At 42.1% G+C, this 13,711-nt stretch overlaps 2 protein-coding genes across 5 annotated transcripts in view; one reads left to right on the top strand and one right to left on the bottom strand.

Annotated features, from left to right (window-relative positions):
• LOC125030843 (coatomer subunit alpha-like) overlaps positions 1-4,273 on the bottom strand; it is a 62,545-nt gene extending 58,272 nt beyond the window's left edge. For 2 of the 4 annotated variants that reach the window (XM_047621155.1, XM_047621159.1), the window contains exons 1-2: positions 4,180-4,273; positions 1-36 (exon numbers count right to left, since the gene is read on the bottom strand). The exon at positions 1-36 is cut by the window's left edge and continues 72 nt beyond it. In XM_047621155.1, the coding sequence (XP_047477111.1) occupies positions 1-8 (8 nt within the window). In that variant the 5' untranslated portion in view covers positions 9-36; positions 4,180-4,273. Of the gene's footprint in view, positions 37-3,937; positions 3,959-4,179 lie in introns of those variants that run through there. The other 2 variants (XM_047621156.1, XM_047621158.1) reach the window with 2 other exon arrangements.
• Positions 4,274-4,559: 286 nt separating this feature from the next.
• LOC125030845 (growth arrest and DNA damage-inducible proteins-interacting protein 1-like) lies at positions 4,560-8,293 on the top strand. Its single transcript, XM_047621168.1, has 4 exons — positions 4,560-4,788; positions 5,933-6,165; positions 7,344-7,443; positions 7,627-8,293. The coding sequence occupies exons 1-4, from the start codon at positions 4,588-4,590 to the stop codon at positions 7,915-7,917; spliced, it is 825 nt and encodes a 274-aa protein (XP_047477124.1). The 5' UTR covers positions 4,560-4,587; the 3' UTR covers positions 7,918-8,293.
• The last annotated feature ends 5,418 nt before the right edge of the window (positions 8,294-13,711 follow it).

Raw genomic sequence — 13,711 nt, 5'->3', positions numbered from 1 at the left:
GTCAGCATCTTTCATTTATCCAGTGTACCAGTTATTCTGAAAGGCGGTACATAAAAATTATCAAATAAAGCAAGGTATATCCTTTGGGAAAAAAATGTTAGAAATTAGAACTACAAATGAAAGAATAATGAGATGACTTGATAAATAACAGAGACTAAACTGCATACTTTTCCCAAACTCTGTAAAGGTCCCTAAACTCTACCCTCAAGTGGTACCCTTACAGAAGTAGCCCTAATCTTTCCATATCTCAGACCTTTCCCTCTCCCTGAGCCCTTGGTAATCCTAGAAGAATTTGTAACAAAAAAATATTGCTTATCTTAAAATGTGTAATCTTTAACGGCTCATAGTACTAATAATTGTTCCCACTTGGTATCATCATGCAGTATTTGCCTGGCACAATAAAATTTAAGCACAAATATGGAAATAATGAAGAATCTGTATGAATGCATTTACATCAGACACTCAGACCACACACTTGCCTTGCCCCTATGCCTATAGTACACAGGTCAAGACCAATAAATCTCTACCACTTGTTCCTTATTTGATGATTACCTGATGCTTTTAGGTCATTCACCACAAACCATATCACGTTTCAAATGTAGATTTATATCAGAATAAATATGACTGGTCATGATGATAGTGGTAATTATGGATTTTTAAGTCTTTGCTACCCATACATGTAAATATTATGCCATGGAAAACCCCAAATACCCACAATCTTGGCCTCAATAGCAGGGGAGGGCATGAAAGGTATCAGGGAAATTGTGGAGTAAAATATGAATGATATACAAAGAATTGGTCAATATATAGTCAAATACAGGCAGCTCTACCCCCTACAACACTCCAATGGGGTGCTACTGCTCCTCCAACACATGCCCAGGACAACATAGAATTCAACACATATGTACAGCACAATAGAGTGTAGGACAGATTCAGGATCAGGTGCTCCAACATGTCAGTCATACGCTCCATCCTGCCATGAATATGTGGAGAATTCTTTGTGTTCCGGGTTGGGGGGAGGTTACTTGGGCACAACCACCTCTGTATTACTACATATTAACAAATTCATTGTAAATCATTCATACTATATCCTTTTATGTTGGGTGGGTGGGTGGGGGGGGGGGGGGGTCTGTAACACATGTCCTATATATGTGGGTATTAGAGGGTGAGAGGAATCAGTACCACTATCATTGTGATCAATCATACATAGGTATTCTAAACAATTACAATATTTACTTATCAAGCTGTTTTATATGACAATTACAAGTTTAAATATACCAGGACAAACTTACCACCACATACATTACAGAACATATGCACTACCTACTGTCTCTTTAATTTTTGGATAAATATTCGTATCCATACACATATATGCTTGTACATAATATTTAGTACTATTTCTTTCATTCACAGTGTAATTTATGGTATCCTATTGTGTGAGACATGTAGTTTTTGGCAGGTAATTTGACTAATGAACAGTAATTGTAGGCCTACTTACTTTTGACTGTTTTCTATAACCATTTTTTTTTTTTTATTATTATTATTCTACAAACACAAATTATATTTACTGGAAGTCCACAAACATTTCTATATGAACCATAGACTTTCCTAACACCATATCACTGTACTTTCCTATCTAGGAATCTGCCCCCAGATCTCCAACTAATCATGAGGGACGTATTTCCTTCACTTCTGACATTACTTCTTTGTCTGCGCAGATTATTTCATGTAACAGTGAATGTACTTTTATACTTTCTTTATGATACTGTTTTTAAATTTATCCTGTCTTAATAAGGTCATTATAAAAATATGTACCAAAGTATCACATCTTGCACAACTTTCCTATGATCAAATTGCAAAGGAAATACCATGGATGAAAAATATCTTATTTTTTGTCATATGGTTCACTGAAGGAGAGGTTCACCCATATATTTGGAAACAATTTCTGGGTGACAGTTATGTTTTTCTGTGTGCTCTTATGTTTTGAACAAATCTAGCACTCATTTCTGCCAAGATAACTGGGGAGGGCACAATAAATATCAGGGAAATTGCGGGGTTAAAGTGAATGATTCAAGTAAAACTTTCAGTAATTTTGTTATATTAAAGCACATTCATAGTAAATAAAGAGGCTTCACTCCTTAATCCCCCTTTCAGGCTGCTGCTGCCCCTCTAACCCACACCTGGTCTGCAAAATCTTCACATTGTATGATCCAGCAGGATGGAGCCCAGGCAACTATGCTTTGGTGACACACATTGATCTTATATATAGGGCTTTGCCCCTATCCCTCTTTTCGAAAGGGTTGCTGCCCCACTACCCACTGCCTAGTCTACAAAATCTTCACCTTGTGTATTCTGGCAGGACAAAGCCTGGGCAAATATCTGGACCTCAAACTGATAATTTCTTATCTTGACAAATAAATCTGCCACGGCCTGATTCAGTCTGATTCTGATGTTGCTTCCTTGATTTTGTGTCAATTTCTCTTGGGACTAGTTTTACATCCTCTATACTACCCTTATTATCTGTTTCCAAAGGAAATATTGTAGAAGAAAAGTGTCTTAGCATGGTACGTTCCATTAGATAGTTTTGAAATTTATTTAACCGATTGCTGACGGGCATGGCATTTACGTACATGCCATGCCCACTGTGAGTTTACTTGTTTAGTTGTTTTAATTCATAGATGGCTACGGTTGTTTTAAGTCACCAATGAGCCAGTTACTAGTACTGCCTGTCTCGTGTGTTTACCCTTTTCTTTGATTTATGAAAATATTTTATGTTATCTTATTTTGCTGTTACTAATGCTTATACCATTAAACTAATTATAATGGGACAATATGTAGTACAAGGTAGTGGCAGAGTTGGGTAATAAAACCTACATAAAATGACAGAACAATACAAACCAAGACAAAGTTCTTCTATGGCAGTATGTGTGCAAATGCTTCCCAAGGGTGCTATATGTAAAAGAAATAAGAAGATCCACCAATTTTGGCCAAGTTGCTCATCTTGCTTACATTGCAAGGGTGAATTCGAGATGCATATACTACCACGGTATTAGGTTCGGTTGAATGTTAGGTTAGGAAGTTTTGTTTAACCCCTTCCCGACGGGTCACGTCTATAGACGTGAAAACAAACCGCTCGAAATGTGGCATGCGGCTGTACGCCGTGGTGGAGAGCCAAAATGCTCTGAGGCGGTGATTCGGCTTGATGTACCAAACTCCCGTGCTCAAAGTCGGCGCATTGCCATGGAGTTTTTTTTTTTAGTTTTCTACACCCGTCACCAAGAGGTTAACAACCAGAGGAGTTCTGTTTTACCCCATAATTTCCCTGATATACTTCATGCCCTCCCCTGCTATCGGGACTATCAAATCAAGATTGTCGATGAAGATGGTGATCATATCTCCTCAACGATTCATTTGCACAAGGAACAATGCCTAGAATCATTGAAAGCAGTGGATTTCATGCAGAAATATATCAAATTTGTTTCAAAATTAACCCACTACCCTCTTCTACATTTTGACCTTATGATGTTTATGATAAAAATAACACCATCGATACCCATAGCACTAGTAAAAAAAAAATACCTTTTTTCTTGCCAATTTAAGGAAAGGTGAAATCATGTAAGGTCACAAGGTCTACTAATGGACTCCTTTGTGGCTAAGCACTAGCAGAGCCATCTATGTGCAGACACATTTCTCAACAATATATAAATGAGAACTGCATTTTCCCCTTTTTTTAATTAATTTTCACCTACGGCAATGGGTTGAGTTGTCTTCTATGTACTTAGCATAAACTTAAATGATTCCCTGACAATGAAGGCAACATTTTCCTCCCAGAGTATTTATTCAATAGCTAAGAGACTAGTCCAAGTCTGAGAATAAAGGTCTTATATATTCCTATCTAATGTTGTCAGTGCAAAATCATCCCCACAGGCATACTCACTAAACCGACCGCTAGCAGCATGGACCGAAATCAGGCACAAATTTCGTGTGTTTATGCAATATTTACATGCCAGCTCATCAAAGACTAACATGACACTTCCATTCCCAGCACTTTGACACTTGGCGTTTAAATTCACAACTAAAATACATAAAACTACGGTTACCCACGACATCTACAACACCTGCATCCCTACAAATAGCATACTGCCACACAGAAATACGGGTAAGTAATTCTATATCTACCTTTATTGTGTAAAAAAATGGGAAACACTGGAGAGGAAAGAACTCACTTGCCGACACGATCCTTATGACGTGGACGACACTCTGTTATCAAACATCGGGTTATATCTCCCCTATTTATGGCGATATGTGCGATATTCTTTTGTCTAAAATATTATTGGTCTTAGTTACCGAAAGGATTATCGCTGATACTTTGCATCTGCATCTAAAATAATAACATATGAGAGTCAAATATTACTCTCTAGGGGAAACGGGTCTAGTATATAATGGCTTATCTTATTTCCCATCTTGATAAAAATTCAATAATGAATAAAAAACGGCATAAATATCAGTATGATATTAGGCCTTCTTCAATAAATATACTTCTTTCCCAATAATTTTAGCTCCGTCGCCCTATAAACAACTCTCACGATGGCCTCCAGGATGATTTGCCGTACCCTCGTCTCCTTTTCAAGTAAAAATCGAGGTTTAGCAACTGCTACATGGCCTCGATGTCAGCAGAGCATACCAGCAGATGAAGCTCTGCCTGAAATTAACGAAGCGGAACTGATAGAAAGAAAAAGGAATAAGTCCAGATTAAATCCACGACATTACAAGAAGCTACATAAAATGGTAAGGGTTATGTGTTTATTTTCCTTAAGTATTTAACTTAAGTAAAGGAGATTAAGTACCCGATTTGGGTAATGAGACCCTCTACAAAGGATTTAGGATATCCTCTTCCTTAGACGACTGTATCACAGTTCTTAATGCACTATGCGTGTACAGTTCTTCTTTCCCCTTTTATAGGGTTTTAGGCTTTTGTATAGAATTATACCCTGAATTCTTTTTCGGTTAATGTTACCAAGAGCGACACACTGTGATATAGGGAAATGGACACTGCCATCTAATAGAGCATCAAAAATAGAGTAGGAAGCAATACGGGTATATTTGCAGCATCTTCATATTTACTGGAAAGTTACAAAAATACCCTCTGCATGTAACCACTCAGAAACTAAGTCCACAACACCCTCACACAGCCAGTTTTTAATGTTGTGTTTTCTGCAAGTTCAAACGAATCGTGAATGGAGGGGGGTACAGGGGGGACTTGCCCCCTGTCTAGGGAGTAAATAGAAGGTATGAATGGTTAGGTTTGGATTTTGGGTTCACATGTTCTCCTAGATTTGGGACTTTGTCTCTGGAGGATGTGTGGTTCTCGGTAACAGATAACCCTTTTTTTTTCTTTTTTACTTTTCTTTTTCTTATTTTCTAGAATATTACCCAAATTTGGTATTGTTGGATTCCTATCCTGCTGTGAGTGTGTTATTAGGACCTCTATAAAGAATTTACTCATTGTGAATTTAAATGTATCGTGTACAGTAGCTGTAACAATGGTTCACACCTTCTACAGCCCAAGTTCTTCTATATACAGCCCTTGCACATCTATCCTGATGTGATACTGTAGTGCCTAATTTTAATTTTAGTAAAAAGAAATATAGCATAGATATTTCAACAGACACTGTATAACAAAATGCTCATAACAATTTTTTTTTTTTTTTTTTTTTTTTTTTTAACAAAAGCAGATAATGGTAAATTGTGAATATTAGATTGGGATAAAATGAAGCACTTGAAGAAGAATGAAATAAACACATGAAGTTAGGAGCTTATTTAAAGTTTCTCGTCGGATGTAATTAAAGATGAAATATTGTTTTTCTACTATATCTGTTCCTATTGTGCCCATATTGCCTTTTATTATACTAAAATGAAATCTTAATTTCAGCCAAATCAACTCACAGAGGATGAGGAACAAGTGTTTTCGTTATCATATCAGCGAAAACTTTATGGCCATTATGGTGCCTCCAGTGGCATTAATCCAGCCAAAGCATGGCCAAGCAAAGAAGAGCTAGAACTTGCAAAGGAATGGGAAAGTCTTGCCTATCCTCTTAGTATTCAAGAGATGATTAGTGAAGCAGAACGTCTGAAAAAGGCAGAAGAGGACAAGATTAAAAAGAGGTAATTTCTTTTTCAGACCATCATCATCATATTCATATTTATATTCATCATATTCATCATATTCATGACCTGCAAGATATCCACTGATCAATGAGGGTGAAGTTTACCAGCTGCCAAACATTCCTGAGAGAAGGCTATCTTCATGGAGGACACCATGTCCTTGTACATAAAACTATTTCAGTTTGCCATTACTATCAGTATAGCATATGATACAAAAAAAAAAAAAAAATTACATAAAAATATAAAAATAACAATGTTATTTATTGCATTTATGAAAACATGATACATTATATTTTATCATGTATTCTGGACCCACAGCAAAAAGAAAGCTTCCTCTGTTGCTGTTCACTACCTTCATTCTACATTATAATCATAATTCCTCAGCTTCACCTTGATGTCAAGCTGCAGAAAGAAGGAAGTTCTTATATCATACCAACCCAAATCTGATCTTTGACAGTGCTTTTAAACACCAGAAAATGTTATGTCTCATAGTTATTGACCAGTGACATGTCAGAGTAGAAAGATGTTGCGTTTGCCATAATAAATAGAGGAGAAATGGAGAGATAGAGCTATAAAAGAGGTATCTATGAGTATTAATATCAAAAGAAAATAGCAAACCACAAGATTAATATGTGAAATGTAATATCACTGAAGGGGTACAGGGTAAGGGGGCACAAGGAGCATGGGGTTGCTTTTGTGTTAGGGGGAGGAGTTGTACATGTCATCTATAATGAGAACTCTTATTTTATGCTTCTACATTCATTGACATAAATACAAAAGGCAACTACAATATCATTGGTGATTGGTTCAGAGAGGCAAGGCATTAGAATGGGTATGGGGGAATGGAAATATTTATAGAGGGATGTGCAAGCCATACATTATCAGATTTTCTCAAACTTCATATGTCCCACTGTCAAGGAAAAAAATGTAGGAAAATAGCCAGCAGTTTGAGAGCCTATGCTCCATTGAATCAAAAGGTACAAACACACTTGCTGTTATTCAACTATAGGGATTTATTTCTAGAGGCAAATTATACATGTTTATAATATATTTATTATTATTTTATTTTATATTACTTTTTTTTTGTGTGTGTCACTGTAACTGTATCTTATACTAATTCCTAATTTGTTGATTATTTTTTAAATTTGATTAATTTATAATTTGTTTTATTTTTATAGACAAGCTGACATCATGCAGAAGGTAGCCAAGCTAGAGGATTGGAAAAGAGAAGTACGTGAAGGCCTTAAGAAACGGGAAAGAGAAGCCAGGGAGGCAAAGGTAAGATTTTGCTCTTTTAGATACTTAAGCAGCATTTTACTTGGGATTCGTAAGGAACATTTTGTATAGATTTCTTATACACCTGAGAGACATGAAATTGAATGTATGACCAATCTTCATCTAAAAAACAAAAGTTTGATGTGAGTACCTGCAGATCTCTGATTATCACAAACTTTTTTGCAGGAAAAGAAGGAACGTCTCATGGAGGAAGTGCGTCAGATATTTGGTTTCCGCATTGATCCTAAAGATGAACGTTTCAAAGAAGCTTTGCTGCAGAAAGAGCGGGAAGAGAAACGTGCAGCTAAAGAAGCTAAAAAGATAGAGCGGCAGCAGAGAATGATGGAAAACTTGAGGAAAGCTGCCCAGGAGAGCTCTAGTAGCAGTAAAGAAACGGTTAACTCTTCTGACGGGCTCCATGGTACTTCTGTTGTTGAAAATTCATTAGTACCTCCACAAGTAGAGACTAAAGAATAAAAAAAATCATCACAGAATATATATATATTTAGAATATCTTGAAATAAAGAGAGTAAGATTCTGAAAATCTTCCAGCAGCTCATAACCATGTTTATTAATAAAAATGTTAAATACTGAAAACTAATGAATGTTCATAATGATTTATAGTTCACATCAAACTTGTATTATATATATGTATGTATGTGTGTGTGTATGTATATATATATATATATATATATATATATATATATATATATATATATATATATATATAAACACGTGTGTGTATACATATGTGTATATGCAAAGGAATATTGTAAATAACCATAATAATTGAGCTGTTTATATGTACATATATGTGTTGCTTGATTTTTGAATTAAACAATAAGAAACATTAGTTCTATATAGATTTTCCAATCCTTTCATTATGAATCTTTTGTGTAATAAAGCCTCTGTTGTTGGTATGATAATACATAATGTAACAATATACAGTGCTGATGCAGCTTTACATATAGTAAACACACACACAACTTCAATTTAACATCCGGGAACCCTATATCTTGGGCTTAAATGTGATTACTTTAAGCAAACACATTTTAGAACTCATCAAAAGATGAGATTCCCCCCCAATCCCTCGCCCGTTGTTGTCGTGGGGGGGCTTAGGAGGCGGAGACTGAGACCCAATGATGGGGAACTCCCCAACCTTGGGACTCTAATTTTGCATGGTCTTTTTTCCACTCCTACTTTTTCGTTTCAGTCCCTTCACCAATCCCTTCTACTATCCACTTCCTAAGGTGTGAGAGCCGTACAGTACAGTATCCACCCTAATCAACACCCAACCCCCAGGAGACATTTCTACTCTCCCAACATGCTCAACTTCAACACCTCTATTCCCACAACCTTCATCAACTACCCCATCCTCCCTTATTACTACCTTACAACCTTATTGCCCACCTCCCCATAACACTACCCCCTCAACACTACTCACTCCTCCACACACCCCCACCCTACAACTATCCCCACTTCTACAAGAATCTTAAATACTCTATTTAGCCCAGCCAAATGGGACCGATTTTTCGTGATCCCTCCCACAACACCCTTCTCTTCCAGCAATGTCTCCAAAAACAAGTAGGCAAAGTCTCTTTCCGTAGCCGACCCGACCACTCCCGTCTCGTCACAGTAACATCTGAAAACCAAGCTATAGCATTAGCAAATCTAACTCATCTATATGGCAATCCCATCCCTACAGAACCTCATCCAACCCTTAATACTTGCACCGGAACTGTTTCTATCTCCCCAGCAAATTGCCCAATATATGAAGAAGATTGGTCATCTCCCGTCTCGTCACAGTAACATCTGAAAACCAAGCTATAGCATTAGCAAATCTAACTCATCTATATGGCAATCCCATCTCTACAGAACCTCATCCAACCCTCAATACTTGTACCGGAACTGTTTCTATCTCCCCAGCAAATTGCCCAATCTGTGACAAAGAATGGTCAGATTGTGGAGAAGACTTACTCGCCTGTCTTACGGACTATGATGCGACAGTACAATGCTACTCCATTCCTTCCAGAGGTCATCGTAAGAAACCCACTAACATTGCCAAAATTACTTTCCGTAGACATGACCTTCCCTTTAATGTTTACATAGGTGGGGAATCCCTCCCTGTCCGACCATACCAACCTCGTCAGTGCCAAAACTGTTGGCGTTTAGGACACCCAGCCAAACACTGCCATTCGACAGCCAGATGCCCGCTATGTGCTCAACCTGGCCAATCACGCATATGTGCCAACTGTGGCGGCCCCCATAATGTATTTTATAGAGGCTGCCCCAACTACAAATTTGAGTCTGAGGTTGCAACTCTCAGATTCGGACTTGGACTCACTCTACGTGAAGCCAGACAGGAGGCACGTCGACGAGGTATTTTTCTTACCCCCTACTCCAGCCTCCGGGCTAGTACAGTGGTAACGTGTCGGCCTCTCATCCGAGGGGTCGGCGGTTCGCGCCCCGCCCAGGCGCGAGAAGTTGCAATTGTCGCTTGGAGGTTACTGCTGTGACTGGGCACCACGGCGGGTAAGGACTAAGACGAGTCAGCACCAGCTGACACACGTTAGCGAGTCGGCATTAGTCGACACAGGCCGGGCTCCCCTCATTGGCATAGCCCGGGCGAAGCTCAGCTTCGCATATCGGACTTATCCTTACCCTACTCCACTAATGTCGCTCACTCTGCCACTCCCCCTACCTCCCAAGCTCCTACACCCTCTCCTAAACCTACCCCCCTCCATCTAACTTCCCCTCTTCTACCTCCTACCATCCCCAGTCAAATTCTTTTGCCATCCTAAATCCAGACACTCCAATCTCTACTACAGCCCCAACACCTTCCCCTCTCCCTCCCCGCACTACCCGCAACAGACAGAATAATCGTTCCACCCTCTCTTCCCCTACCCCACAATCACCTCCTCCTTCCTTTGCCCCTACTCTTCAGACACCAGACTTCTCTTCCCCCCTCACAAGAAAACCTTTTTCTCACAAAACTCCCCAACCAACTCCATTATAGAAACTCTTGAAGATATTCAAAACTACATAATCGAGTCCCAAACTGACACTCATCCACCTTCAAATTCTACAACTCCCGCTCCCTCCACACTCAAAGTGACTGCCGGTATCCATCCTCCTACTCATATTCCCCCTACACCCTATCCTCCTACCCCATCCCAACAAAACCCATCCCCCCGACTCCAGCCCCTCTATCCCTTCCACTCCCTCCTGGATACACACGTGAATTCCTTATATCACAAGTATCCTCTTCCCCAGGCCCTCTACCTTCTAATACCCCTCCTGATACAACACCACCTTCCCAACCTCCCCCCTTCTCATTCCTTATCCCAGCTAGATTATCTAGCTCCTTCCCCTTCAAATTCTCCAACACGTACCGCAATCGTTATCACTAAATCAATGAAAATATAACTATCCTTCATTGGAACATTCGCGATTTCCGCCCTCACAGAGGGGGGTTTTCGGGGGGGGGGGGGGGAGGTCGTTCCGTTTACCAGTCTCCGTTTCAGGGCGGTTTCCGTTCTTTTCTTTTCTTTGAAATCTTAATTTCTTTTAAACCCTTGTTCATTTTTCTTTCCTTTTTTCATCACTCCTTTCTCTCTCTCTCTCTCTCTCTCTCTCTCTCTCTCTCTCTCTCTCTCTCTCTCTCTCTCTCTCTCTCTCTCTCTCTCTCTCTACCGGGCACGGCAAAGGTCGCGGGCTCGCGCCACGCAGCCGGCCGGGGGCCGCCGGGGTAACCATTCCCCGTGCCGCCCCGCTTCTCGGTCGGTTTGTGGCCCTGCCCTTCACACAGGCGACCGCTCCCGTCTAGACGTCCGGAATGGTTTCCGAGTACCGCCCCCCCCCCCCTCACTGAGGTGAAACAACCTTTGGATGGTTGCTTCAGAGGGAAGGGGGAAACACTTTGAAAAGACACAGGTCCTTTCCTTCCTCACTGAGGTGAAACAACCTTTGGGTGGTTGCTTCAGAGGAATGTAAGGAACTGCCTGGCAAGAACACAAAACCTCCCTTCCCTCACAGCCTTTGGGTGGCTGTTTTAGAGGGAAGGGTGAACTACTTTGAAAAGACACAGGTCCTTTCCTTCCTCACTGAGGTGAAACAACCTTTGGGTGGTTGCTTCAGAGGGATGAAAGGAACTGCCTGGTAAAAGTGCAAGACTCCTCTTCCCTCACTGCGGTGAAGCAACCTTTGGGTGGCTGCCTCAGAGGGCTGAGCAAAAGGGCTCCAAACAATGATGTCTCGTAGGTGGAAGGGCATCCCCTCTGGTCTCTCCCCAGGGGTTTACACCTACCCACGCGTTTGCCGTGCGTGGCAGCCTTGTGCGCTGTGGAGACGGGAGTCCTGGAGGTTGAGCGATGCCGTGAACGAGTACGCCCTGTGGCTAGCAACACGCCTCTTTGGTCCTCTATTCCAGCAAGACAGGCGGCCTGATCCCGGCCCGGTCACGGTCAATCGGCTGGTCTCCCCCGGGAGGCTAGGGTCAAGCAGTCATGCCGCCATTGGCACTCACAATGGTCCGTGAGTGCCGTCACAATGGCTATTGGCTGCGTATATCCTCTCATCACTCCTGTTGCTGTTAGACACTGGTTCTGACACTCAGCTTCCCCTTGTTGGACTCCGTGGTGGGTGGGGGCGTGAGAGGATGAAGCACTTACCAATTCATGGAAAAAATAATCAAACACCCCCCCACAGACTGACAAAAATGTTGACGAACCGCGCAAGGCCCAGACCACGGTAGTCACCATGAAGGCATATGTGCCTTCCGGTGGCAAAAGAAAGCCCCATGCACAGGATGACACTGTCACCCCTGCTGCTAAGGTGGACAAGACCGAAGCCAATGGGTCTGTCCACCGAATAGTCAAAGATCTTGACTCGCAAGCTGGCCTCTCCAGGCCAGCAGCTAAGCCAGGGAGGCCCCTGAGTTCACAGACGGCCTCCCCGATTGAGAGGGGAGAGCAGGCTGAACCAGCCGCATCAGCTGCTGCCTCCACAAACAAGCCCGAAAGCCGAAAGGGCGGGCCGAAGCGTCCGAGGCCGGAGACCGACTCTGATGAAGAGTCGGGACCCCCTAAACGCTTCGCTCAGTTCAAAATGCCAGCTAAACCCGAAGGCTTCGACAATGCCTACCAATTGGTCAGGGCATTGGAGTTGCAACGGAAAATCCGGTTGTCGATCCGGGTCGCCCGAGATCAGGGCATGTTCATAATGCCCAAATATCAAGCTACCTTGAATTTCCTCCGGGAAACGAAGGAGCTAACCGATGGGAGGAAAGTGAGTCTTTCCCCACTAAGTCCCGAGGAAAAGAGAACCAAGATGGTGCTACTTGGCTTCTCAGTCTCGTACGATGTGGAGCTGATCGCTTCACACCCACAGGTCGTACAGGCTTCCCGAATGTCGAAGGGGAAGACCCCAACCAGGCAAGTCCTGGTGACCATGAAAGATGCCCCAACCACTACCCTTGATCTGGGTAACTGGGGCACCTACAACCTTCGAACATATGTGTCAGAACCACTTCGGTGTTTCAAGTGCCAGAAATACGGTCACCACCAGGCTAACTGTACAGCCAAGCCTAAATGTGGTGTCTGTAGCAAGGCACACAACACAGAGGTATGCCTCAAGGCATACAAAGAGGAAAAGAGGGACACAACAGCCAAATGTCCCAACTGTGCCAAGAAGCATCATGCCTGGAGCCTGACTTGCTCTGTCAGGAAAAAAGCGGCCCTCAGGCGACAAGAGGTTGCTCAAAACCGATCAGACTTTGTTCCTGCCCCACCGGGCACCCATGTCTGGGGAAGGAACAAAAGCGAAAAGGCTTCCCGACCTCCTAAGAGGAAGGAAGCCGCCCCCCAGCCGACACCGGATGTCTCCAACAAAAAGGAGTTTCCGACAATGCCAAAGGTGCAGAATAAGAAACTAAAGAAAAAAGTTTCTAAGAGCACCACAAAAACCTCCCCAACAGATGATCATCTCCTCTTTGACGAGGACGATATGACTCTCCTGTTAACTGCTGTTGTCACAGCAGTAGCAACAGCCCTGGGGAGGTCGAGTGAGGAGGCCGAGAAGGCAGTTTCGGTCGCCATGACGGCAATGACCCAGACTGTCGCAGCCCTGAAGGGAAGAAAGCTGGCTAGAGCAAAACCAGCCTCACCCTCACCCCAGGACGAGACTCCCCTCCCCACTCCAAACCAGGCCATGCCTTCACAGGCAGAGCCAAAACAGGCTGAATCTGTGCAGCCAGAGCCAGATCACGCTGACC

This window comes from Penaeus chinensis, chromosome 11 (genome assembly GCF_019202785.1).
Source record: "Penaeus chinensis breed Huanghai No. 1 chromosome 11, ASM1920278v2, whole genome shotgun sequence".
Classification (NCBI taxonomy): domain Eukaryota; kingdom Metazoa; phylum Arthropoda; class Malacostraca; order Decapoda; family Penaeidae; genus Penaeus; species Penaeus chinensis.
The sequence above is the reverse complement of the archived record's forward strand: the minus strand, read 5'-3'. Positions and strand labels throughout refer to the sequence as shown.